The sequence below is a fragment of the Octodon degus genome, unplaced genomic scaffold (genome assembly GCF_000260255.1).
Source record: "Octodon degus isolate 3935 unplaced genomic scaffold, OctDeg1.0 scaffold00066, whole genome shotgun sequence".
In the NCBI taxonomy this organism is placed as follows: Eukaryota; Metazoa; Chordata; class Mammalia; order Rodentia; family Octodontidae; genus Octodon; species Octodon degus.
The window spans coordinates 2,015,660-2,042,185 of NW_004524642.1; the positions used below are offsets into that span (position 1 = coordinate 2,015,660).

Sequence of the window (26,526 nt, forward strand, 5' to 3'; positions counted from 1 at the left end):
GCTTGCCAGGGAAGCGCTTATACCACTGTTTATTTATTTATTTATTTTTGGCAGAAGCAGGGATTGAACTCAGGCCCTTGAGCTTGCCAGGGAAGCGCTTATACCACTGAGCCATCTACCCAGCCTCATTTTTCATTCTTAGAAAAAATGAATTTTTCTCCAAGACTATAAATTGTACTATTTGTTTTATCTCTCATGTACTTAGTTATTACTTATCTTCTCAATTTAAAATAATATAAACTAAACAGCACAAGGTTTGTATCAGAAACAAAAAATACAAAGAAAGAGAAAAGTAAAGGAAAGGTGATGGGAAACGCGTCTATCTTTAGCACAGAGGGAGAGGATCAAAAGCTATGGCAGGCAGAAGGAAGCGGAGGGACAGCAGGAGCAGCAGTTCAGAAGTGTCACAAACGTGTCGTGGTCCTCCCTAAGAATGTGGTCACTGTGCTCAGCACACATGCAGCCATAAAAAGAAAAGTGTGTGAACGTGAAAAGCTCCTTGCTGCGGGACGCCTGGTTTTCCTAGGCTTTGTTTGCAGTGCCTTTCGGTTTGTAGTGTCTTAGAGCCTATAAATGTTCCGTAGTTTTATGAACGTAGTATTTCTTGAAATATTTAAAATTCTATTAAATATAACAAAATATAAACATTCAAAATCTAAAGATTTTAAGAGAAGCATTGCTAGAATTACTCCCTCTATTAGCATGTTACAAAACGTGCTTTCATGCTAGGCAGCGCTAGATGAGACCTAGATGGTCCTTCACATCAGATTGAGGTGGCTTCAGACAAGCACAAGGGTATATTTCTTTCTTGAATTATTTATGTCTTGCCTTAGAGTTTTTTATGCTTAGTTATATGTTAACTGGTGTGAATATGAGCACAATAAAAAGGCCTAAAATTTGCCCATTAAAAATTTAACAATACTTAGATCCTGCAAAATAAAAATGTCATTTAACAGTTTTTCCTATTTTGTATCAGAAGAGTTTGGTTACACTTGAAATGTAGGTCTCCTAGCTGCTTGGTACCGCATGGAAGGGTTTCCTTCACAGTTGTAGCAACTCATTCATAAACACACATGCTCATGGTACATACGTCACTTACACGTAAAAAGCTGTCCAAGGAACCGTTCTCCATGTATTCTGTGACAATCATAACTGGCTTACCTAAGAGCATCGGAAATAACATGTCATCAGTACAGTTCAACGAGAGCCATGCAATAAAAATACTTACACAGTTTGATACACTTGAATATAAAGATAAAAGAACTTCTGTTCTCCCAAGCTTACGACGTTGCAAATATAAAACTACTAAGGAACAAAATCTAGATTTCAATAGAAATTGAAATTAAATGAAAATGGAGATCGTTTTCCAGCACAAAGGTTTATACCAGTTTGAGTTGTTCTAAAAAAGTGTGTGTGTGTGTGTCCTGGAAGGCACAAAGTCCTGAGTTTGATTCCTGGTAAGAAAGAAAAAAAAAGAAAAAAAAAAAAAGAATTGTGCTGTTTCACACCATTTCTCATGAACACGAAATCCTTCTTTTCCTTTAATGGCACCTTAACTAACTTTCAAAATCAAGTAATTTGCCTTCATATTAAGATAGAGCCGAGAGTTCAACATTCATGTATTCTCACTTCCAATTTTTATAAGGCTATCTTCATGTATTTTCTTTAGTGCAGATTACAGAGAAACAAGTAAATCAGCATTCCTCTTTACAGATTATAGAGGACAGTTGCACAAAACAAGACAATAATAATCCTTTTACATGGCTTCAGTTCTAAGATCCCTATAATGTTCAAAAAGAAAATGAAATTAAAATTAAAATTACTGTGGAAAATAATTTGTAGTAACCACTTGGAAATGTCTTTCAATAATACTAATTCTTCTAAAATAGCAACCTAATCTACTCATTGGTAATTATTAAGTGCAAAATACAGGATCAGTTATCAAATATGTTAACATTATTTCCATTTTACACATGGGAAAATTGAGACTGAAGTTAACTAATCTACAGTGTCATACAGCTAAGAAGTTATTATACTAAAAATTCCCAACTTTATACAATATGCTGTCAATAAAGAAAACTGTTAAAATATGAAAACATCAGCCAAAAAGATGCTAAGTATACTGTATATATCTAGCTAAAAATAAAATAAATATTAATCATAATCAGTCAACTTTCATGCCAGGTTAATAGGCTGCTGTGAAGGAAAATGATGCAGCAAACAACTTGAGTAGTGGGGTGTTATGTGGATAAAGCTGAAACATCACTATATACACACTGTGACGATAACTAAGGGATGCACAATGAAAAGTACTTCAAAGGACTTAGGGAACGTGAAATACAGGAAATGCCAGCACATTCTTCCCAGAATTAAATCTTTGCAACATTACATTAGGTACCTGAAATGTACTGTATCACTTCATTCTCAGTATGTCCTTATGCTTTAGTAATAGTCATGATTCCTACTTTGCTGGTTTTTATCTGCAAGCATTGTAAATCTGTGTAACTTGTTGGGTCATAGAATTAGTTAGTGATTGAGCAAATCCCAGATATTGCTGTGTCCTACATTTTTTAATCTTTTATTTATTTATTTGATATAGTCTCTAGCTATGCAGCTCATACTTGTGGTGATCTCCTGTCTCAGCCTCTCCAGCACTGGGATTACAGGTGTGTGCCACCATGCCCAGGTTTGGTGGTTGGCACTAGGGATCGAACCTGGGTCCTTGCACTTGCCAGATGGGTTCTTAGACCACCAAGCTGTGTCCCAGGCCCTACTGTGTGCTATTTTAAAGCTGAGATGCATCATCACATTATAGAACCTTGCTGTAGTATCACTATGTTGTTTATTTATAAATATTTCCAATAAAAAGAAAATTATTATTTTTCCAAGTCCAGAAGACTGAGTTAAATTTTAGTGGAAGATTATTTGAAGATCTTGAATAAATACTACCTTTAAAAAGACATTGTAGGGCCAGCCAAAAAGCTCAGTGGATTAAAGTGCCTACAAGCAGGCACAGGGGCTGGGTGTTCAATCCCTGGGCCTGCTGTGCCCTCCCTGTCCGTGGAGCACACTGAGAGGGAAATTGAGACTGCGCGTGGTGGCGCGCGCCTGCAACCCCAGCTCTTGGGTGGCTGTAAGCAGGCAGATCACTATAAGGCCAATCTAGTAGTGAGACCCTGAACACCCTGTAGACCCTTCCCTAAAATAAACTCAAAAAAGTTAATAATAATAATAAAAATTTTTAAATTATGTCTGTGTAAATGTATAACAAGCCTATAAAATTTCTTCATGCATACCTTCTATGTGAGGGTCAGTTTGCCTTGCTGTACTAGTAAATAACTCATCTTCTTTTTATATGTGAAAGCTATTTATACTGCTTTCAAATCATAGATGAGTACCATGAATGTTATATTTAATAAATTTAGAAAGCTGGATGCATCATAAAATATGCCTTTTTATTGAGGAAACAAAAAACTATTTAAATGCTGTAAAATTTCCCAGACAATTTTTAAATGTTTATTAATAAATACATTGATGTATTTCCATTATTAAGCTAAGGCATTGCTCTATTTATATTCTTTAGGTGCCACTGCTCATATACCTAATTGATATGATATCTGAAAAGTCAAGTTAGGCAAAACATTTGTGTCTTAATCCTTGTTTCTTTCAAATTGTAACTAAATGTGATTTGGACAACATTCTCAAAGAACTAGAAGGCTGACTCTGGCCTTAGAACCTCTGACACTTTCTAAACTATTGTCCATAGAACCTGGCCTGGAAAAAAGTGAATGAATGAATGAATGGATGAATGAATGAATGAATGAATGAATGAATGAAATCTTGTACATGGATGTTCTCTGTAGACTGTTCTCAATCTCTCTTTCCTTGATGAGAGAGAATTGATGAAATTCTGGAGAGAAGTAAAATTTACTGTAAAAGTTCAGTGCATTCTTCCAGCAGAGTCAGGGAGCTCGCCTCGGACGGCTAGTCACTGCCGTGTGCACTACTCGGGCCTTTGCTTATCACTCCATCCTCTGGCTCACAGCCGTGTGGCCAATTCACTTCTCATTAGCATGTCTAGTAGAATGTTTGTCAAAGGAAATAAAAGTAGCTAAATATCAAACCAGTCAATTAAGGCAAAGCCCCATGACCATTCATAAATCAGATCAGACTGCATTTAACTCTATAATTTAGGTATTTGTAAACAGATCAGTTAGGTAGGTAGTCTGAAAATATGTTTTGCATTAAATTCAAAGATTCTACAAATAAAATATACAGAGAGTAAACAGAATCCCAAGTAATCTACACTGGAAAGCAATGTTTTCTTGTACAGTCTCCCTTATGATCTTAATTTAGTTAAATACGGGTACAGAAACAGTTTCTGAGGTAGTGGTGAAGAGCTGACTCTAACATGCATTCAATACAGTGGGAAATTATTTATGATAGACAACTTGCTGATTATACAAAGGATTGGTAGTCTGGTGTGCATAATATTTCATATATATTTTGGTTTACAAATTATAGATGGATTTCTTGAAAATAGAATTCTTCATGACAGCCTTTATTTATTTACTGTCTTCTGAAAACAACCACGAATGCTAGCTGGCTCTACAGGCCAAACTCAGTGGAGCTACTGTTTTAGGACTGGCTGGAACAAAACTCTACCAAAAATAAGCTCAGCAAGTCTGGAGTGCAGTTGTGCTTCTATTCTTAACCTGATGTTCGAGTAAAGACATTGTGGTGAGCGTTCACAGAATAAAGAGAACAAAATGAGTCTGCCAAGATTGGCTCCTTGTCCTCCCCTATCTCCAAAGGCTGAGATACTTGTAATCATTGAATTACTGCTTGATGACAGAAATGTGATTGAAAAGATCTAAGAATCCCAGATTCAGCACGAGGTATTTAACTGCATCCTTCCTATTGACACTTCCTCTAAAAGCAGAGAAGAATAACGTCATGAAAAAAATATAGTAATTAGTATATTAGTAATTCAAATATTTAGTAATTCAAATATTTTCCTTGTAATTTTTAGAAATGTTAGTTATTCAAATACTTTGATTAGTAATTCAAATATTTGAATTTTGTAATTCAATTACAAAATTGAATTAGTAATTCAAATATTTTCCTTGTAATTTTTAGAAATGTTATTTTTTGGATTAAGAAACAAAATATTTATAAACGCTTAAAGTATATGAAGTATTAAAATTTCTATAGGAAATGCTATTGTCTTATACTAATAGCAATAATTTTATGTAACACTCTATATCTTATTTTTGGAGCAATTAAGCAGACGTGAGTGTGGCTTATGAAATCAAACCTTTGATCTTAGCATGTGGCATCCTAGTAGAATGCAATCAGAATCAGAGTGGAAGCAAGCAGATACAAACAAGTGAGAGAAGGTTCAAGAAAATTAGCAAGAATTACTTCATTGTTCTTAAGACGAGACTTAATTCATCTTTGATGAGAAAAATATTTTAGCTATATTCTTAGCTACAAGATTTAAAACTAAAACAGTGAAATGTTGCAATAAATGGAATTATAAGAGAGTTTCTCGTTAAATCGTTGCAAAAGCACAGAGCAATGTTTTCCAAATTCTGACTTCATCGGGACATTATTCCGTCGTAATGAGTGACGCTAGACCTGCGGCTCGAGGTGCACCAGGGCAGCGGCCACCTGCGCGGGCTGTAGAGCCAAGCCCGCTGCCTGACAGTGAGCCATCTACAAGGGAAGAGATTATGGCCCTTATGAAGACTCACTGAGACCGAGTCTTCTCTTCAAAATCAGACTGAGAAATACCACATTTGCGTCTTCCTTATCTAATGGTACTCTCAATCTTATCATGTACAATGCTCAATATTCAGCTTATTTTAAAATATTTCAAATTCTCTGTGCTAAAACTGATATAAGAGTTAAATCACAATTACTGAATGCTACTTTCCCTCTTTCCAGTAGAGGCTGAGCAAGCTAAGGGCAATTCATGTTTATAATAGTGTGAACATGCTGCTCAATTTTACAAGGATGGCTTTATGCTATCTTTTCAAGATATCTGGCCTTTATCATGCCTAATTCTGAAGTATAAGATATTTAACACAGTGAAGTGATGATAGCAGGATTCTAGTTTCAACTGTTAAAGAAATACAATAATATTGAATATAGTTTTTAAGGTATATTTTTTCTTCTTTTGGTGGTGTTGGCTTATTTGTATCTGGCATACATATTTTCTGTGTATGTTACATTTGAAACTAAAGTTTCAAAATGTCATTTTCTGTGCCTAGTGAGATGAATTTTCTTTTTATCTATCAGTGTTGTAAATAGTTGAACATTTTAAAATATTAAACCATCTGTGAATTCTTGGAATGAACTCAACTTGGTTGTGGTCTCCTTTGCACACACTGCTAAATACAGCTATTTGGTTATTCGGTTATAGAATTTTTATGTATCACAATAACCTGTTATTTTATTTATGATAATATTTCTATTACTTAATATCAAAATGTCACTAGGTTTGTGATTTAGGGATTTTTATGCAAAAGTTCATCTAACATTAACAGCACCCAGAGAATCATTAATCAAATGGCTTTTTGTTTTGTTTTGTTTTGTTTCTGTATTTTAGGGATGGGGTCTACGGGGTATTCAGGGTCTTGCCAGTAGATCAGACTCATAGTGATCCGCCTGTTTACAGCCTCCCAAGAGCTGGGATGACAGGTGTGCACCACCATGCCCAGTCTCAATTGCCATCCCAGTACACCCCGGGGGGTGGGCTTAGCAGGACGGGCACAGGGATCAAACCCCCGGTCCCTGCACCTGCTTGCAGGCACTTTAATCCACTGAGCTATTTGGCTGGCCCTATCAAATGTATTTATTAAATTTTTTTACTCTTTCGGGACAGCTACGGTACATATAAGCTAGTGCTACATAAAATGCAGAGTTAAGGCTCATGCAAATCATCCTCTAACAAATTTTATGTTAAATTTAACAATTCAAAAACATTAGAAAACTATCTGATACTTTATACTATATACAAAATATACAATATCTAATATACTATCTAATATATGAAGAAAATACATAGCATATCTTATCATTTTACAGTTTCAAAGGTGGCCGTTCCACCCGAGACAATCAGAAAGAGACACAAGCTCTTTGAATATGTAAGAATATTTTGAGTAATTATCTTATTTCATTCTCTAATAATTGAGCAGAGATTTTTCTAATTGAGCTACTGTTCACATAGAGACATGAGTGAGTGACAGTGGTGCTGAGCATTAAACCCAGGGCCATTTCTCTGACATGTATTGCCATAGTCTTTATAAGTACAACTTGCACTTTTTATTTTGTGACAGGGTCTTGCTAAGTTGCTAAAGTGACCGAGCTGGGTTAGATCTTGCTGTCTTCCTAAGTGAGACTTTCAGAGTGCTGGGATTACATGCTGTGTGCTGTTATCAGTTTTGCAGTCATAATGTATACAAACAAGTTGCCTTATCTGAATTTCTGAACTTCGTTATTCTAGCAAATTACTTCTCCAAATTATTAGTAAAACAAGCACAGCCTATATATTTTCTACTGAAAATATCACTTGAAATACAATGTTGTTGAGAAGTGTTCAGAAATATTCTTTTAGAGAGGCAGAAATAGCAAGGTTTACTGCTTCTAAAGTCTGGCATCTTGTGCGCATGTTTCCTTCTAAGTTTAGGGAATAAAAAAGTAAAAAAATCAGTGTCTAATCCTTTGTTGAAACACAGACACACATATGAAGACAGGTATGTTTAATTATGGAAAAATCATCCTAATTTTTACTGCATGACTTTTCTACATAATGCCAGGTCATAGTTGACTTGCATGGCATATTTTTTAATTTCCAGAAGTACATTATCCTCATCTAGTATAATTCCTTTCTATTTTACTAGGTAAGAATGTTGCCAATGAAAATTATTGTTGGAGTCTCAACATCATTGGACTAATGGCGTGATGGCAGAAATGTAAAACATTTGCTAAAAACAGGTTCCATCCTTTTGAAGTTAAAGTAAAATTGATAACACATGTTAGTACCTAGCGCTGAGCAGGCCATGCTGCTGCTTTCTGCTACTTGCAAGATCACAGAGTCTATCACCTTCTCTTGTTTAAGATCATCGGGCTAAAAGACATACAATTAAAATTGTTTACGGCTCAATTCAGAGAAGTACAAGTAGTGATTTAATCAAAGGCCTTTCTCTAAAGGATTTGAAAATGAGATAGTTGATAGACCTAGTACGTCCAGTACAGAGTTAGTAATAATAATGAAAATAATTACTTATGAGAAAGAAAACATCACAAGGATTTATTTTTACAATTCTCTTACATACACCCAGATTTTTTATTTGGTAATATTTCCAAACTAGACAGAACATGTAAAAAAGATTTACATATAGTTTTTGCAACTTATTATATTCTTCTATTATCTCATCTCATCTTAAATGAGTGTGAAACTAGCAAAGGCCAGATGGCTCAGTAAACTAAATCGACTGCTTAGGCAGGCACAGAGACTGGGGTCCGATCCCCGGTGTGCTGTGCCAGCCCCACCCCGGGGCACACTGGGATGGCAACTGAGACTGGGTGTGGCGGCGCGCGCCTGTCATCCCAGCACTTGGGAGGCTGAAAACAGGCGGATCACTGCGAGTCTGATCTATGCAGTGAGACCCAGTAGACCCTGTACTAAATACATAATAAGGCAAAGTAGCCCTGTTAATTCTCCATTTCATGTGAATAAGTACTTATGATTTCTTTGACTTGCAAGAGTTCCATAACCACTAATGTTGAGTTAGAATTTGATCTCAGACCCAGTGACTCTTAATCTAGATATACACATGCTTATTTTCATTTCCTCCTGCATTGGGGATTGATCATAAATGTTTATTTTTAAATTGGACTTTTTATTAAATTATAAGCTACATATCACTCTATGTATGGATCTTTCATAATAACACACTTTCATATAGCAAAAGAAGAATAATATAATGGCTAACTTATTTTGGAGACAAAAATTGTCACATTTATTTAATATACAATATACAAGCTTTATTATAAGAATTTTGCTCTATCTCTGCCAGAACCTTGTAACAATGGTTATTTCAAATATGCTATTAACAAGTTAAAAATCTAAATCAAGTTCTCTATCCCATTATGTTTACAATATATAAGATGACTGTAATTTATATACTTAGATTTTCCAACTTCTTATATGCTTACTGGGCCAGGGAGATATATAAAATTTAAATCTTACTCTAAATATAAGAAGGCAGCGATTCATGATGTTAATGTTATAGAAACATAATTGAATAAGATATTTAATATATGATATCTGCAGTTTTTACACATTTTTTCTTAATGATATTGGGATGGTCAGGAAATATGCAACTATTACTAAATCTATGGCTTGAGTTTTAGGAACACAGACAGAGGCAAGAAACAAATCTTTGTACATGACTTAACAGGAGAATGAATGCACTTGGAGATCATAATTGTTAAGTCCAATAACTCAGACACATCAACATAAACATCAATCTTTTCTCTTATATGTGAAACCAAAACTATAGAGAAGGAAAAATAAACTATAGATAATAGGAAGTGGGGATGTAGATGTGTCTCAAATGGGAAGGGGGTCAGGAGATGAGGGGAGGGAAGGGAGCGAGAGACAGGGACAAAACGGGAACCACGCTGGGCAGTGTCCTTGTGCCAGCTCCACACAGCACTGCAAACTTATGAACAAGTGCTAGCAAAAATAAAATCAACAACAACAAAAAAAAAAACCCATGGACAAACTGTACATGGTTAAATCATTCACCTTTATCAAGTAATCGGCTCTATTTATTTTATATGAAAGCTTACAAAGAAATCAAAATACATTTCAATTATCCTACTTTCTTATGGAGAAGGAAATGCCTTCTTAGTCACACTTAAGGGAGAATAGGTATCAGTGCCATTTGGAAAGTGCTCTACGTAAAGCTAAAGAAAACTAATATTGTGAAAAATATAATGAATAATGTCTGTTGCTAACCATAGAATATGCAAATATGGTGCCAGTGAATTATCCCCTAAAGGATGCCAAATTCCCTGCCATATGCTGTCTTTCACTGTATGGAATTTGCTGCCAATTTCACTTATTCTTCATCCTGTGCTCCAAAATCTTGAGGAAAAATAGTATCACAACATTCTCAAGAGGTTTGCCTTTGGCTTGGAGCCAAGGATCACAGATCAGCCTCTCAGGATCCCTCCAGAGCCTGGCTGGAGAAACCATCATGGAAATAAATTCAGATCTCTAGCATGGCGGTGAGCCAGTACCCCAGAGCAGTCACGAATCCACCTGGGAAGCCGAATCAGAACTGCTTTACACCGACAGAGAGGAAAGGAAAGGCCCTGTGTCCACTGTGATCCCGATCTTACTGCTCAGAAGCAATTCCCAAAACTCTTATAATTTTCCTAAAGACAGGAGGGCAGAAAGGGTAAAGATTTGGGAGTTTAAATGAAGCTAGTGAACAGTAAAACAAGGCAGCGAGCTAGCTGGGAGTTCCTGTTAAAATTGAGTAACTGTTTTTCCTTGCTGTCAACATTCCAGAAAGTTCTCCCAAATTCTCTATCTTTTATTTGCACGTCTTTAAAAAGCCCAACATCTAGCATATATAGCATGTCAAAGAAAGAATCACTAATCTTAAACTTTTAATTTTTTTTTAGAACTACATATATATCCGAAAAGCTTAATTTTAATGGCAGTCCTGGAGATTGAACCTAGGGGCTTCACATTTAGCTACATCCCAAGCCCTTTTTAAAATGTTTTAAAGTTTGAAATACAGTCTTGCTCAGCGGCTAAATTGCTCATGCTGGACTTGACTTCGCAGTCTTCCTCGCTTCTGCTCCCAGAGTGTGGCTTTACAGACGTAAGGCCCATGCCCAGTTCAAATGCTTGTGATCGGGTTTGAGTTTAAACAGTTTGTACTCAACATACCCAGAAGCAGACAGTAAGACTTCACTTACTTTTAGTAACAACTCCCTCTAGGCGAATGATGTTAGGGTGGTCAAACTGACCCATGATGCTGGCTTCTCCCAAGAAGTCTCTCCTTTGCTTTTCTGTGTAGCCCACTTTCAGGGTCTTGATGGCCACAGAAATCTCTTTTTTTGAAGGAAGTTTTAAACGTCCACTGCAAACCTCTCCAAACTCACCTGCCAGAGTGCAGAGCAGAAAAATGTAAGGAATTATACATTATATAATAAAAACTCATCAGTGGACAGCTACTCCTTTTTTTTTTCAACATTTACATTTCAAATAGTCAGGCCTTTGACCAGGAAGATATGCACTATAGGGCTCCAAATAATTCTGAAAGATATCGTGCTTAAATTACACAGGAAACCACAGGATATCCACCTCCTGGTGGAAAGGGGATCTTGTGAAAATTCATATATTTTCAAACACCACATCATGAAAAATGCAACAGAGAGAGAGAGAGAGAGAGAGAGAGAGAGAGAGAGAGAGAGAGAGAGAGAGAGAGCTGAACGTTTCATCTTACCCTTATTTGCTTAGCTACCATTGTCTCAGGTTAATAATCAGGGCAACACAAGCGTTATAAATTGAACTTTGAATTAAGTTTCAGGGTTTTTAACTATTCTCTTTTTCATGATGGATAATTTTGCTTTATACTTAACCTCTAAACAAATGAGAATGAAAGCATCTGCTACCAATTCATTTTATTGGAGTATGAGTGTGTTGCATTATTAACACGGTATCTATTAAGCTGGGCTTCTGAAGGGAGAATGATAATGTAACAGTATCAAAGGAAGCACTTTCCATATCTGAGGAATCATTATGGGGCCGAGGAGGTAGCTCAGCGTCTCAGTGCTGCCTGGCAGGCAGGAGCTCCTGGGTTCCACCCATTCAGTGCTGGCAATGAAGCTGTGTGGTGGTAAATGCCCACAATCCTAGCACTGGGGAGGCTGAGATAGGAGGATCACTACGAGTCTGCACTGTGTTCTGAGACCCTGTACCAAATAAATGAATGAATAAATAAATAAATAAATAAATAAAAGATTTTTGAAAGAGGAATCCCAGTGGCCTATCTTATTCATATCATCAGTAAAAATTACAAATGTGAGATTTATCCAGAATTAATTGAAACTAGAGTATTGTTCAGTGTTGAATATTCTAAATCCAAGTGATATAAAACTGCCTAGAACTGGATGGGAGCTACCTATCTAAACATTGTTGCTGAGAAGATTTAACTGTCATTCCTCTGCCAGAATTTAAGGTTCCATTCTTTTTCTTTTGTTTGGTTGTCATAAAGATTGCCTCAAAGTAGTGACAATCATAGACTATCCCTTGTTCCCAGAAGAACTATAAATGTAGATTAGTAGGTCCGTTTGTGCCACATTCAAATAACAGGCTTAATAACAGGGAAGGGTTTCTCTTAAATACTCTTGAAACAATTATGTTAATTATGTTTGGGTTCCCTAGAAAACAAATAGTTTTTTCTCTTCTCACTGAGTTACCTATGAGCCTTGTACCCTACGGGTCAGAAATAAGTGGATGATTCACTACTTTATTCATTTATTCAAGGAAGTGGTCTGATTGACGAAAGTAGCAGGAAGTTCTCACCAACTTGCCGACTCTATGATCACAGGTGACCTTGCCTTTCCCTGGAAGCTAGAGTCCTCCTTCTCCCCATGGCCATTCTTTCAGGGACCTGGCTTTGCTGCTGAAGGCCAGGCAGTGACACACATCAGCAGTATTTCTCACTCACTGAAAGTCCAAATCAGAGATTCAGGTGTCTGCTTAACAACACCCATCATTTGTCAACAGTGTGCAAAACACTGCAACATGACCTAAAACAAGCGAGGACAAGTTTCTCCCACTTGAGGAAACAGAGAAAAGCTAATGGGGGCTGCTGCTGTCCTGTGCGTCAGGATTATAGGGAGGACTGGGGAGCAGAGACTGAGAATACGTCCCTGTAATGTGGCAACATTAAAAGTCATGACGTGATGGTAGAATTTGTGAGCAAGAGTCAGAATTTCTTTTCCAGAGTATCTTGAACCTTGCTGGAGAACTCTAGCTCATTATCTGTAAATATTAATTTTGAGCGAGCTGTATAAAAAAAGGATTTCTAGTAACAGCTCACTAATTTTCTGAAAGTTCCACATTTCTCAAGAATTAGTATAGCCCAGAGCACTACGTTTAACATCCAAATGTCACCAACACTTAGGGGACTGCAGCGTGTTTACAGGAGAAAGCGTGCAGGGCTCTGCTAGGAGGATGAATCCTGGAGCCACACGCTCGGACTCCATTCCTGGCTGCTGTTTGCGTTGTGATTTTAAGTGAGCGTCCTAACCCTTGTGCCTCTTTTTCTTTTTTCTTTTAAAGACAATAAAAACAGCTGAGGCTATAGTTCAGTGGCATAAGTGCCTGCCTGGCAAGTGCAACATCCTGAATTTGATCCCTGATACTGCCGAAAAAAAGACAATAAAAATGATACAGAATTTCAAAACAAGATCATAGGAGATTAATAATGGTTGTTCTATTGCACATTATTTTCATCAAAGTACTTATTCAGATTACCAGATATGGGCATGAAAAATTGGTCAAACAAGCACGCATTGTCTACAACTGGGTACTCCACTTCTTTACCTCCTAAGGCTGTTGCATGAAGGAATTAATATATGCAAAGCACATGAAAAAGTGTTAAACATACAGTGGCATCGCAATTTGAGTTTCTTTTCGTGTCTCTGTACTCAGGCCCATTTAGAGGCTTAGATTATCATATACTTGTCAAAGATTTCTGTTTATGTCAAATTGGCAAATGAATATGAAAGTATTTTTTCAAATGTCAAATGCCGTGTAAGAGATAGCAACAACATTCTTGTCCTCCTGAAGGAGTATTTGTAAGGAACACTTCCAAGAGGACTGACAGGGAAAATAAAGATTTCACATTCTAAGTGAGACAATACAGATTCCTTGCCCTAAGGGAATCAGTGACACGTGTGCATGTGTAACTACCTGAGAAATTTGTAGAAATGACATTTCAGGACTGCTAAATTTTAGATATTTTCATGTGACATTTCATCAGATTAAAAACTGGAAATGGTTATCAATATATTACATAAGATATAAATGCTTATCAGTAGCTTGGTTCTCTTTCTAATAATTTAAATGAGCTGTGTTAAGAAAGTTGGTAAGAACTGGGCAAATGCAATTCCCAGTTGCCCCAATAGCCAAGTTTTCTCTTTTTTATATTAATTTTGTATATATAAGACAAAAATGTTGATTTTCTCATTTCTAACAAAAGTCACAGACACCACATGCTGACACTTTAAGTTGTAGTAAGTGTGGCATTTTAATTTCCCTTTTTTCTTGTTCTTTTTTAAAAATGTATTTAGTGCAGGACCTACAGGGTCTCGCTGCACAGCTCAGACTCCTAGTGCTCCTCCTCTTTTCAGCCTCCCAAGCACTGAGATTACAGCCGCATGCCTCCGCACCCAGTCTCAATCATAGTCTCAGTGTGCCCCAGGGGCGGGGCCCGCACAGCACGCCAGGGATTGAACCCCGGTTGCTGCGTCTGCCTAAGCAGGCCCTTTAGTCTGCTGAGCTATCTGGCCAGCCCTTTTTTCTAGTTATTTTGTACCAGGGATCAAACTCAGTAAGTTATGTTTGCCAGGCAGGTGCTTAAGCCACTGAGCTATCTCCCTGGCTCTTTGTTTTTGTTTTATTTTGTATTAGAGTTTGAACTCTTGACCATGCACTTGCCAGGCAGGAGCTTATGCTACTGAGCTATCTCTCCAGCCTTCTCTTTTAAATATATATGTTTGATGGGCAGAAATAGTATGTTTTCATCTAAGATGCACAATGTGAAAGTTATAGATTTCTAGGACTGGGAATGTAGCTCATATCAGAGTTCTTGCCTACCAAGGGTGAAGTCAGCACCACACCAAATATGTAATGCATTAAAAACTGAGAAATAAATGAATAATACCTAATACATATGGAATAAATAGATACAATTTCCTTTATTATTTTAAAGTAGAAAAAAGCTTACTTGTGTTTAAGTAGGACAACCACCTTCCCACATTAGCCTCAAAGACTATTCTCCTACTTTAAGAAGAAAAACAATACAAATCCACACTGAATGATGCCTGTGAGTGAGCTGAGTAGTCTACACAAATGTGTCACTTAATCGAACAAAGCTTCTATCCAAAAACTGCACTCCTGTGATTGGCAGTGTCCAGAATAGGCTTTGAATTTGGAAAACAAAAGACTCAAGAAGCTCTATTTCTTTTTTCAAATTTGTATTTGTTATTTTTTAAAATATATTTGGTACAGGGTCTCGCAGCACAGCTTGGACTCATAGTGATACTCCTGTCTCAGCATCCCCAGAGCTGGGATTCCAGGTGTGCGCCACCATGCCCAGACTCAATGGCTGGCTCAGAGAGCGGTGTGGTAGACGTTGCCAGGGACCAAACCCAGGTCCCTGCGCTGGCCTAAGCAGGTGCTTAGACCTCTGAGCTATCTCACCGGGCCTTGTTTCTTGTTATTGTGACCACAACCCTTCAGATTGTCAGCTACTTATTCCTGAACTGGTGAAACAGAGACAGTAAGACCTATTTGAATTTGCTGACCAAGTTAAATAGCACATGATTGGAAAAAGCAGTGAGACAGAGCAGTAAAAATAGGATTTCTAGTGATTATGAAATTTTCACTAATAGAAATTTGATTTAGTTAATTCAGGGCTCAATTTGAATTTTCTATTTGCATGCTTCTGAGGATATAATGTAAAAAATGAGATTTTCTGTAACATATATTTATGTAAAAACTTTGTGGGAAAAAATTAGAGAATTATCCATATATATGGTGGGTATTACATTAACTATCATTGGGTGAAGGGATTAGCCTAACAATGGCAGGCAGGGAAGATAGTTACTAATCAATACAGTATTTTTTTCCTCTTTGTCACAGGCCCTCACTGTACAGTTCCGACTGGCCTTGCACTCACTGTGAAGCTCATGCTGGCCTTGAAGTCATGGCAGCTCTCCTGCCTCAGGTGCCAAGATCTGGGATGGTGGGCACGTGCCACCACAGCCAGAGCATAACTACTAAGCTTTTAGAGTAATAATAAATTGCTTTTATTTTTATTTTAAACATTTTTGAGATATAATTAATATCATAGAACTCAGCCTTTTGAAAACATTAAATTATTTTTATTTTTTGTTTTTTTCTCTATTTTAGGGTCACAGGGTATTAGGATTTCACTACTAAATTGAATTTGTAGTGATCTGCCTGTCTCCCAAGAGCCAGGATTACATTTGTGCCACCATGCCCAGTCTCAATTGCTGTCTTAGCATGCCCCAGGGCAGGGCCGGCTTGGCAGGTCCAGGGACTGAACCCCTGGCCCCTGAGCCTGCTTGCAGGTAGTTTAATGCACTGAGCTATTTGGTCAGTCCTAAATTATTTTTAAAAGCTACAAAGTTTGTATGAAGTAGGTAATTGTACTGATAGAACAAGTTGGGCATGAGGGCCTGGAGGGCATTCAGTGGTAGATCACTGTCCAGTCTGTAGGAGATTCTGGGTTCACACTCAGCACCGCAAATATTACTTTGATGGTGGCATGAGCTGATTGTTCCTGGAGCTATTACAGCAATGTATACATAGTCATAATTATTCTACTATGCATACTTTAAACGCTGCAAAAGAAAATATTTAAAAAATGATAGTTTTAAAAATTTTGGGGCCAGGGAGATGGCTCAGTAGAATAAGCACGTCCCTGGCAAGCACAAAGACCTGAGTTCAATCCCCGGTTCCAAAAAAATAAATGAATAAATAAAAATAAAAATTCTGATTCCATATTCTGCCTTGGAAACATACAAGCCTCTAATGTGTAAGCAAAAAGTCTAGAATTTGGTGTGTTTATTAGGTTGAATACATACAACAGAAGTAGGGACAACCTTGGCGAAAAATCTACTTATAAATAAAATAGGCACAGAGTATTGCTTTGATGTGGCAAATAAGAAAATTGTCTACAAATTTCTATGTGTGTGAGGAAGGACAACACAGACCTATTCTGGTCCTTAGTAGGTATCAGGAATTATTGAGCAAGTCCAATAAGCAGGACACTTCCTTTTGGCTCGTTTATGATATTATTTCTAGAGTGTGGGCCTCCTCTCCTAGCTGTGACTTCTGGATTTCTGCCCCAGACTAACATCTTTTCATGAAACTTTTACCAGTGCAGAAGGCTGAGATCTCAAGCTCTCCATGACAGACCTTGTCTGTCAGGTCTTCTGTTGGCTCAGCATCAGTGACTGTTTAGTCTTCTCCTCAGACTGCAATCAATGAGCAAAGTCCATGTGGAGCTTGTACTGCCTCAGAGCCCATGTGGATACCAGGACACTCTTGTGGACAACATTTAAATCAGCCAAGCAGAAAACTTCCAGCTGAGGGAGCTGCTCTCCAAGCAGAGCACACAGCGAGGCAGTAATCTATGTGAACCTGTTTGGCATTGGATGTGCATAGGTGGGCAGTTATGTTTTTTAAAGTCTTTGTGAGAGGACAAGTTCAGTGAGGACTCAGGACACAAGAGAACCTGTACTGTAACATACTGTAACTCAGAGATGTCTCAAGTTTTCTGCTCAAAGAGATTATGGGACCACAGAGGAATGTGATCTATGATGTAGACTGTGTCTAAGAAGAGTTGCATGGAGAGAAAACATTCTCTCAGGCTTTCACAGAGAGCAAATTGGTCAAGCAATGGCTGTTACTCATCCACATGGCTGACACTGACAAATGATCTACAAACTGCGGTACCGGGTTTCAGGGTAAGTCCTGAGGGGATTTGACTGACCTTGTCAGATATGAAACTTACATTTCTTGTTATATAGGTCTTCCTTTATCTCAGTCTTAACCATCCCGCAGAAAGTATAAAAGCAAAGTATAAAAAGTAAAGCCATATTAATATGCTGAGCTATAAAAGGCTCAAGTCAACAACTTCTGACATTGCCAGTCCTGTGGATAACCCACTACTATTATGGACTACTGGACTATATTGGATTATTGTGTTGAAATCACTTATCTACAATATTTAAATGTCAATGGAATACCCATCTCTGACAAAACTAAATTAAAAAAGAGGATACAAAGGAAGGACCATTTTGTATCTACATATACAAAGTAGTTAGGATAGTTATGCAGCTCCTTTCTCTTAATTCAATGAGAAGAAAGATTTGTACTAATAGTGTTTGGGCAGGATATCCTGTCTGCATCTTGTACTATGAATAACCACTATGAAGACAACAATAAGTAATGTATTAATTATTGAAACTGTCCTATTAGTCAGTTTTGAAGCTGTCTCATTGCTATTTGTTTCTCAATAAAATTAATTTAAAAATAATAGGAAAAAAGTATTTGTGAAAGGAGAAACCTAAGCTAGTTTCTTTTTATGAGCACAAGTTTCATATTGCAATATTACCTGCATGTGTGAGCTTCTAGGAGGATGAGACATTAAGAAAATTAGAAGAGAAGCTTTAGAAAGCTATCATTTTATTTGGATAATATGAATTACTCAAGATTGTCCTGTTTGCATACTAACTACTGATTGAATTTTAAATGCTGCTTTGGTGTATAGAAAAATAGAGGCAATTACATGCATATTTGTGTAAAGAAGGATCAGTCATAAATATATAAATATAGCACTCGCATAAAATGTGATCTGATAGGTTATGCATAATGCAATGAGTTACTTTCTCGATCTTTCATTCTAATTCCTACATCAACACAACTAGCCTGAGGATAACATCAAAGGATATAACAACTGTATAGAACTCTTTATTGTTGAGTATGGTTTATTTTTACTTTAGGATAGTAATTTTATTGGTTTGCACACTGCCATACATTGTAGTGTGTCCATGTGTTCCTGTGTAAGTACATACAATACTGTTACTTAATTTGTATCTAAATTTTTTTGTTGAGAAAATGCAATTCCATTAAATTCACTGAGTCTTATTAATGAATCTATGATTAATTGAGGAATAGAACACAAAAATACCTGTAAAAAGACAACCTTAAAAAAGTAGAGTATAGATGTAAAAAAATAAGAAAAGAAATACAAAACAAAAAAAATAAGGAGACTATATCAAGTTATGAAAGTATTTTAAAGTGAAGTACCTCATGTCATTTCGAATATGTATACAAAATGGTTGTGATGGGATTTATGGAGCTTATCAAGATTTTATCTTTTGTTGTGTACTGTTCTGTTCTTCTAAACAGGATCTTAAACTTGAAAAATCAAAGTTTTCAATTACTCGGCTTGATTAAAGTGAAACTCTGTTTTATCCTGTTACCCGTATTTAGCTAACAGCTTTGTGACACACGATCAGCGTAGCCTCAGGAAGAGTGAACTGCTGCTGCTGCTGCCAGCTCTGAAATTCAATAAATAAATGGCAGCCGTCGTCTCAGAGCCTGTAAGTCTGGCACCTTGGAGATCATTATGGTCCATTATATACTCCACTTATTTATTGCCTGTCTTTGATCACGAAATTATAAAACACCTGTTTCCAATGCGATATTCTTAGGCCTGGTGTAATTGCACTACACTGGCTATTTACCTGCTCCAACGACTTTGTCAATGGATATGTTGGTGGCATCCAGTTCCTTAGCGAATTCATGAACAGCTTGCGTTGGGTCTTCATACGTATGTGGATCAACATAAGTCCTGAGACCTGGAAGTTTCACTGTTTAAAGGACGGAACAAAGACATTATTGCACTGAGATTTATCAAACTTTACTGAATAATTGTTACGATGACTTTATTAGCTAGATGAAGTCTCCATCCCAATAAAGTATGCCAATCTTCAAACTTAAGCATTAGTTTATTTCATAATATCATAGAAAGAGAGATGTTGACCTAAGTGTTGAAACTTTTAAGAAGTGTTTCCCTAAGGCTGGTGAGATAGCTCAGCAAACTAAGTGCCTGCTTAGGCAAGCGCAGGGACCAGGGTTCCATCCCTGGCATCAAATGCATGTTGATTCAGCCCCCAAGACCAGGCATGGTGGTGCATGCCTGTAATCCCAGTGCTGGGGAGCCTGAAAACAGGAGAATCACTACAAGTCCAAGTTGCATAGTGAGACTCTGTAGCAAATATATATTTTTTTTTTAAAAATGTTTCCCTAAATAAGTGTTTAAAAGAAAAAAAAAAATTGAGTTTTTTACAATCTTTTATTTATTTGGTTTCAGAGTCTGACTTCAAAGCTCGGACTCATAGTGATCTTCCTGTGTCAGCCTCTCCAGTGCTGGGATTACAGGCATGTACCACCATGACCAGTTTCGGTGGTCAGTGGCATCAGGAATTATACTCAGATCCTTGTGTTTGCCAGGCAGGCACTTAGACCACTGAACTCTCCCTAGCTCAACAAAATGAGTTTTTTCAACAAAAATGGTAGAAAATCAATGACCAAGGAAAACAGATATTAGGAAGAAACATAATTTAGAACTTCAATAAGCCTAATAATTATAACCTGTAGTAATGTTTCAGGACATTGTACATAACTGATTCTACAAATACTGTAGTAACCAAATAACTTTTACAATGCAAAGCAATTTATATGAAATAGTGTATTTTCATAAAACAAATAATGATTACATTCTAGATAAATTAACTGAAGGGTATGAATGGGCTAATCTGTGATACTATCGCTTTTATTTGCATTTATAATCAAAAACACCCACTTGCATTATGGATCTGGATTAAGAATTATAGATCCAGCTTAAGGTGTGAGCATGTGTGTATAGCGATGTGTGTTGTATACACAACATTTAGCATCTCTCAACTGAAATTCATACTAGTCAACATAATTCAGGCAACGTAAGCATTGTTTCTGTGCAAAGTAATCTTGCTTATCAACCTGACTGGACTGAGAGTCCTGTAGAGGAATTGTAGTTGGGGAAACTCATGCAATGAGGAGTGTACAACTCCACAGGCTAAGCCCAGTTAGAGGAAGCAGGTCTGTGACCAGGGGGACAATTTCTGGAGTTGGCCCCCTTCTGGCTTCCTCTCCTACTCTCAGTTGCTTGGATATTATGAGTCAAACAATATTCTTCTGCCATTCAGAGATGGTTCTGCCTTGGAACCAGCTGTCCCTGAACTGAAGTCATACAATAAAGAAGCCATTGCCTCCAAGATGTGCATTTGGAAATACTGTGCCAGTAATCAGAAAGTTTACCAACACAATTAGCAAGCTTAATAATGATACTAAGAAGCTACAGTTCTAAATACAAATTTTCATGTATAAATCTTTTTTGTATTTATTGGTTAAATTATTCTGAAGGTGTAAATTTTCTATCATATTCTGCAATTCAAGTATCTCAGACAAATAACACAGATAAGTAATTTTATATTTGACTTAATGTTAATTACATCCCTATCGTTTGGGTAAATGATTCCCATGAAAGGCAATTTGGAACGTTTCGTAAACTTTCTTTAAAAAAGAAAGAACTCAATTTTTAAAAGTAACCTGGGATCAATTAAATTTCATGAACATTATCTAATGTTAAAAAATATTACAAAGTTAGCCTTGAGGATATCTACAGTTTCCACTAACATTAGTTATTCCTTTATCTTGCTAATATTAATAACATTATGCTAGAAATGAGGTATAAATAATAATAGCCATATATGTTTCACTAAATTGTTGAATAATTTTCTTTTAGTTTAATAAATAAAGTCAGTCATTATAGTGCATAATTTACTTCATAATGGAAGGCGCTCTTTGGTAGAAGAACAACTGAACTCTCTATTGACTGAAGATTTCGGTGAGATAATTTTGTAGATTATATTAAATAGTTTCATGGAAAGCGCTCAAAACAATGAACATCGTATTAGGTCCATGAGTCCAGAATTTCAAAGTCTATTTTAACACATGATTCATTCATTTAATTATAAGATAATTTCACGAATACCATTGTTACACTGCATCCTATGTTCCCATGAAGTACTCATAGGAGTTTTGAATAAAGAAACATAGCTATATGTTTTAAAAATAGGCATGAAGAATTATACACTTCTTATGTTTGCACATAAGTCCAAAAATCTCACCATATACAACCTGGAAGCAGGACAGTCCCGCAATATTCCTTTTCCTGTCTCTTGCTTTCATTCACCACCCCCTTCTTCTTGAACATCCACCTACCTGAGAGACATCATAGTGGCAACTGGCATGTCATGACAAGCTGCCCATATTCAGAAGACCAGAATGACAGGCACTCCAAGCATGAAACTACTATTACAAATTACCATCTGCAGTGCAGTAGCTTAGTTCACAGATATCAGTATATATAGTTAGTCAGGGTGAGAATCTATCCAATTTACTGTTAGAATCAAAATTCTTCTGAAGATTCTCAGGATCATTCCCTTGCCCATCTTCTACATATAACTGTATGGCTTGACTTATTCAGGTTTCCAAGCTCTTCTCCTTTCCCTCTCTTGATTAGATAGACCTTGAGATCCTGCTTTCCTTTTACTTGTAATATACCTTTCTATTTGTATTTCTTCTTTTGAGTTCTTATACTAGGGAAACTATATGATATTTATACATGTGTGTCTGATTTATTTCACTTATGAGTATATGTTCAAGTGGCATCCACTTCAATATAAAGGCTTCGAGTTTATCATTCTTAACAGCTGAATACTACTCCATTGTGTAAAAATACCACATCTTTTTCAACCATTCCTCAGGTGATGGGCATCTTGGTTGTTTCCAAGATTTGGTTACCACAAATTGTGCTGCTATAAACATAGGCACACATGTATCACTATGATATGATGTTTTCAGATCCTCTGGGAAAATTCCCAGTAGAGGAACAGCTGGTTTAATTGGGATTTCCAGTCCAACTTTTCTAATGAGTCTCCATACTGATTTCCATAATGGTTGCACCAGTCTACATTCCCACCAGCAGTGGAGAAAGGTTCCTTCTTCCCCACAGCCTCTCCAACAACATATATTCTAATTTTTACATGTTTTTTTATCATATTCTGTAGGGACTTAAAGTTCAACATATCAATACTTGATGAAAAATACCTGTTCCATATTATGCTTAATATGTTTGATATGCAGACAGATATTGAGGTTAAGCTTAACAATCTAAGTTGTATGGTAATAACAATAAGCTTGTCTTCTGGATGGTTAACCACCTAAGTTTGTAGACCAAAATTAGAGAAAAAGGAGGGCTGCAAGGAAAGCCAACACTTTGGCCCTAGCCTTCTAAGGTCAATTAAGACTCGGGACATATGAGAACTTGTACTATAACGTCATGTAACTCAGTAGTGTCTCAAATTTTCTGATCAAGGAGATTATGGGGCCAAAGAGAAAAGTGATCAATGATGTAGAGTGTGCCTAAGGAGAGTCACATGGAAAGAAAACATTCTCTCAGGCTTTCACAGAGAGCACATTGGCCAAGTAATGGCCGTGACTCATCCACATGGCTGACACTGACATAGGTTCTACAATCTGAGTTACAGGATCTCAGCATAAATCCTGAGGGAATTTCACTGACCTTATCAGACCCAAAAGATACAACTCTTGTTGCCTAGGTCCTGCTTTACCTTGGTCTTAACCATCCAGCAGAAAAGTATAAAAATGAAATATTAGAAGTAAAGCCATGCTGTTATGTTGAGCTGTATAGGGGACTCAGGTCAACAATTTCTGACATTGCCAGTCAAGTGGAAGACCCAATACTATTATGGGCTACTGGACTCTTTTAGAATATCTTGCTGAGTAAATATACCTATAATATTCAAATAACAGAACTTAACAAAAAATCATATAGAGATGAATGTCCATTTTGTATTTGTGTATTCAAAGTGGTTAGGATAGATATATAGTTACATTCTCTCAATGAATAGAGTGATTTGTTCTAATGGTGTTTGTAAATAAGATATCATGTCTGCATCTTGTACAGCAATTAAGCACTAGGAAGAATGTATGTAATGTGTTAATTATTGAAACTGTCCTACCAATTTGATTTGAAACTGTCTCATTGCTATTTGTTTATCAATACAATTATGGGAAAAAATAAATAAAGAAAAAATAAAATAAAAAAGAAACATAGCTATATGAATAAAAGGATTACAAAAGAAATGGTGGCGGGTAATCAGGGGCTACGGGCTCTTCCTTTGCTCAGTTCCTGTTCCAGAGGAATTGGATACAGTGCAATCGTGAGGTGAAGTGACATATATGGGCACAAGGAAGAAAAGCTACCAGCACAGCACACCATGCTGCTCTCAAGGAACAGCCGCCCTCTGGCTGAAGCCGAACTCAGATAATTGGGAAAGGTACCACCCTCCAGTGGGTCAGCACCCACAGGATGGGCAAGTGAGCAAGCACTGTGGCAAACAGGGCTGCGGGCAGGAACTGTGCAGTGAGAACTCCTCTCCTGGCGTCTGTCTAACTTGGATAGCTCAGCTGGAGGGCAAGGCACGCCTCAGAGAGTGCTCTTGAAAAGTTACAGTTCAAGGGCTTCTTACGGGATCAGCGCTGGAGTAATGAGAGGATTATTGCCCTAATTAGTATTTTCATTTGCAAGAATACTTACTTGCAATTATTAATATCATTGAGGCATCCCGGCTGGAGAGTTTCAGCTCATAAATGCCATTTCTTTTGACCTAACATCAATTTGCACACTTCTTTCATATAAATACTAATCCTTTCATGAAAACAGACAGCAAAGTCATTCTTTAATGTAGAGGTCTCCTATAGTTTATTACTGCACTAAAATGATTTCTATCAGTACTAAAATATTTGCCCTCAAGACAAGAAACTGATTAAAGAAAGATATCGTATGTTTTTTGCTTTAGAGAAACAAAAGCTAAAAGTAACCAAGAGTTACAAAACTACAGAAATACGGTGGGTAATATTTTGTTATTGAGTTGAATTTGTTAAATTTTAATGAAAACTCATTTCTACTAATGTGAGGATATTTTTATTTCCCTGAATATTAATTGTGAGGGAAAAAAATCTAGCATTTTTCTCAAACTTTTATAAATAAAACTTCAAACATAAAGTGAATATTTTTGGCAAATAATTGCAAATGTTTTACCTTGATGACTTTTAGAAAACCAATTGAGGATGACTCTTGGAACCAAGGTTGACAGAACGTGAAAAGACTTGTTATAAACAATGCTTTAAAAAGTTTAAGTGAGTTCTGGGTTTTTTAAACGGTTGCAATGTGCTTCAGTACTAACATTCAACCCTAGAGAATATATGATATGTATTATTAAATAATCTGAAAATTATATACTCACTCTCTCCAAAATCAGTTATCTTTTATTCATTAAAATAAGGTGAATTGCTTTTCTACCCACACAGCGTTTGAAGAAAAAAATAAGAAGAGAAATATTCCTCCCCAACCCCAGGTAAATAATGGGGTTTACTGTGAGAGCTCTCGCCACTGAGTTTTAACTGCTCTCCCAGAGGCTGCAAGAATCAGGAGATTGAGGCTACAAGGCACATAATCCCATCACGCCAATAATGAAGGGCAACATACAGAGTCAGTGGGCTCTGTCATGAAAAGCAGATAATAAACACATGCACACGTGCTAAGCTGTGCTACTTTACAGCTCATTCTGTGCAAATGCAATCATTTCCATTTCCACGTTACCAGCGTGAGTGGCCCCGAGGAGAGCAAAAAATGTAAAAAGTTGGAGGCAGAGAGGGCAAAGGGACACGGTCTGAGGAGGTGAAACACATTTCTTTCCTTTTGAAGCAGTGTAATGGGACTTGTAACAAGGCTGAAGGGAATAGTTCAGAGCTGCAGCTTTTAAAAATAATTCCAAATAAACAGTCTGAAATAAACCAGCTGTTGTATGGAGAGGGAGAAAGTTTATAAAGCACATATATGTTACTTTATGTTTTTTAAAACTAGAATAATATGTATTTTATATCATAAAGATATCATGCATTTAAAAAATACATTTCAATAAACTGTACTATAACAACCAATAAAAAATAGACAAGAGCCCACTTAAAACTGGCATACAGAATTTTATCAAAGGTCCGTATGCATAAGATTATAACTTCTGTGAAATACCTTCACTGTCTTGGCTTTGTTCTAAATATAATTTTTATGCTTAATGTCCAACTAACACTGAAGAGACTTAATCCACAAAAATTAATGGCCTTCATTTATGCATGGAGATTGTGTCACAATAATTTTTTTTTGTTTCTAGGCCCAGGGATGAAAGGAAAACTTGTATCCTGTAATTTGCTCATTCATTCCTTTACCCTTTTGGGTTGGTAGTCCCACTAAGCTGGAGTGATAAGTTCTTGCCACCATGAAGGTGGTAGCTCGGCTTGTTTTGTGGTCTGTCCCATAGTGACTGTGCAGTTAGATGGATAAAGCCACAGCACTTCTGCAAACTCGAGAGTTGTTTTCATCTCACATCAGTTTACATTTTGAATAATATTTTTTCTTCCTCTCTCTCTCTCTCTCTCTCTCTCTCTCTCTCTCTCTCTGTCTCTCTCTCTCTTTCTCT

The 26,526-nt window shown here is 36.8% G+C and overlaps 1 protein-coding gene across 1 annotated transcript in view; it reads right to left on the reverse strand.

The window, feature by feature from the left end:
• Positions 1 to 26,526, reverse strand: part of Epha3 (EPH receptor A3) — a 383,817-nt gene that overhangs the window by 23,213 nt on the left and 334,078 nt on the right. Inside the window, exons 10-12 of the mRNA XM_023719233.1 lie at positions 19,606 to 19,731; positions 11,008 to 11,193; positions 1,100 to 1,161 (exon numbers count right to left, since the gene is read on the reverse strand). Coding sequence (XP_023575001.1) covers positions 1,100 to 1,161; positions 11,008 to 11,193; positions 19,606 to 19,731 — 374 coding nt within the window. The remainder of the gene's footprint in view (positions 1 to 1,099; positions 1,162 to 11,007; positions 11,194 to 19,605; positions 19,732 to 26,526) is intronic.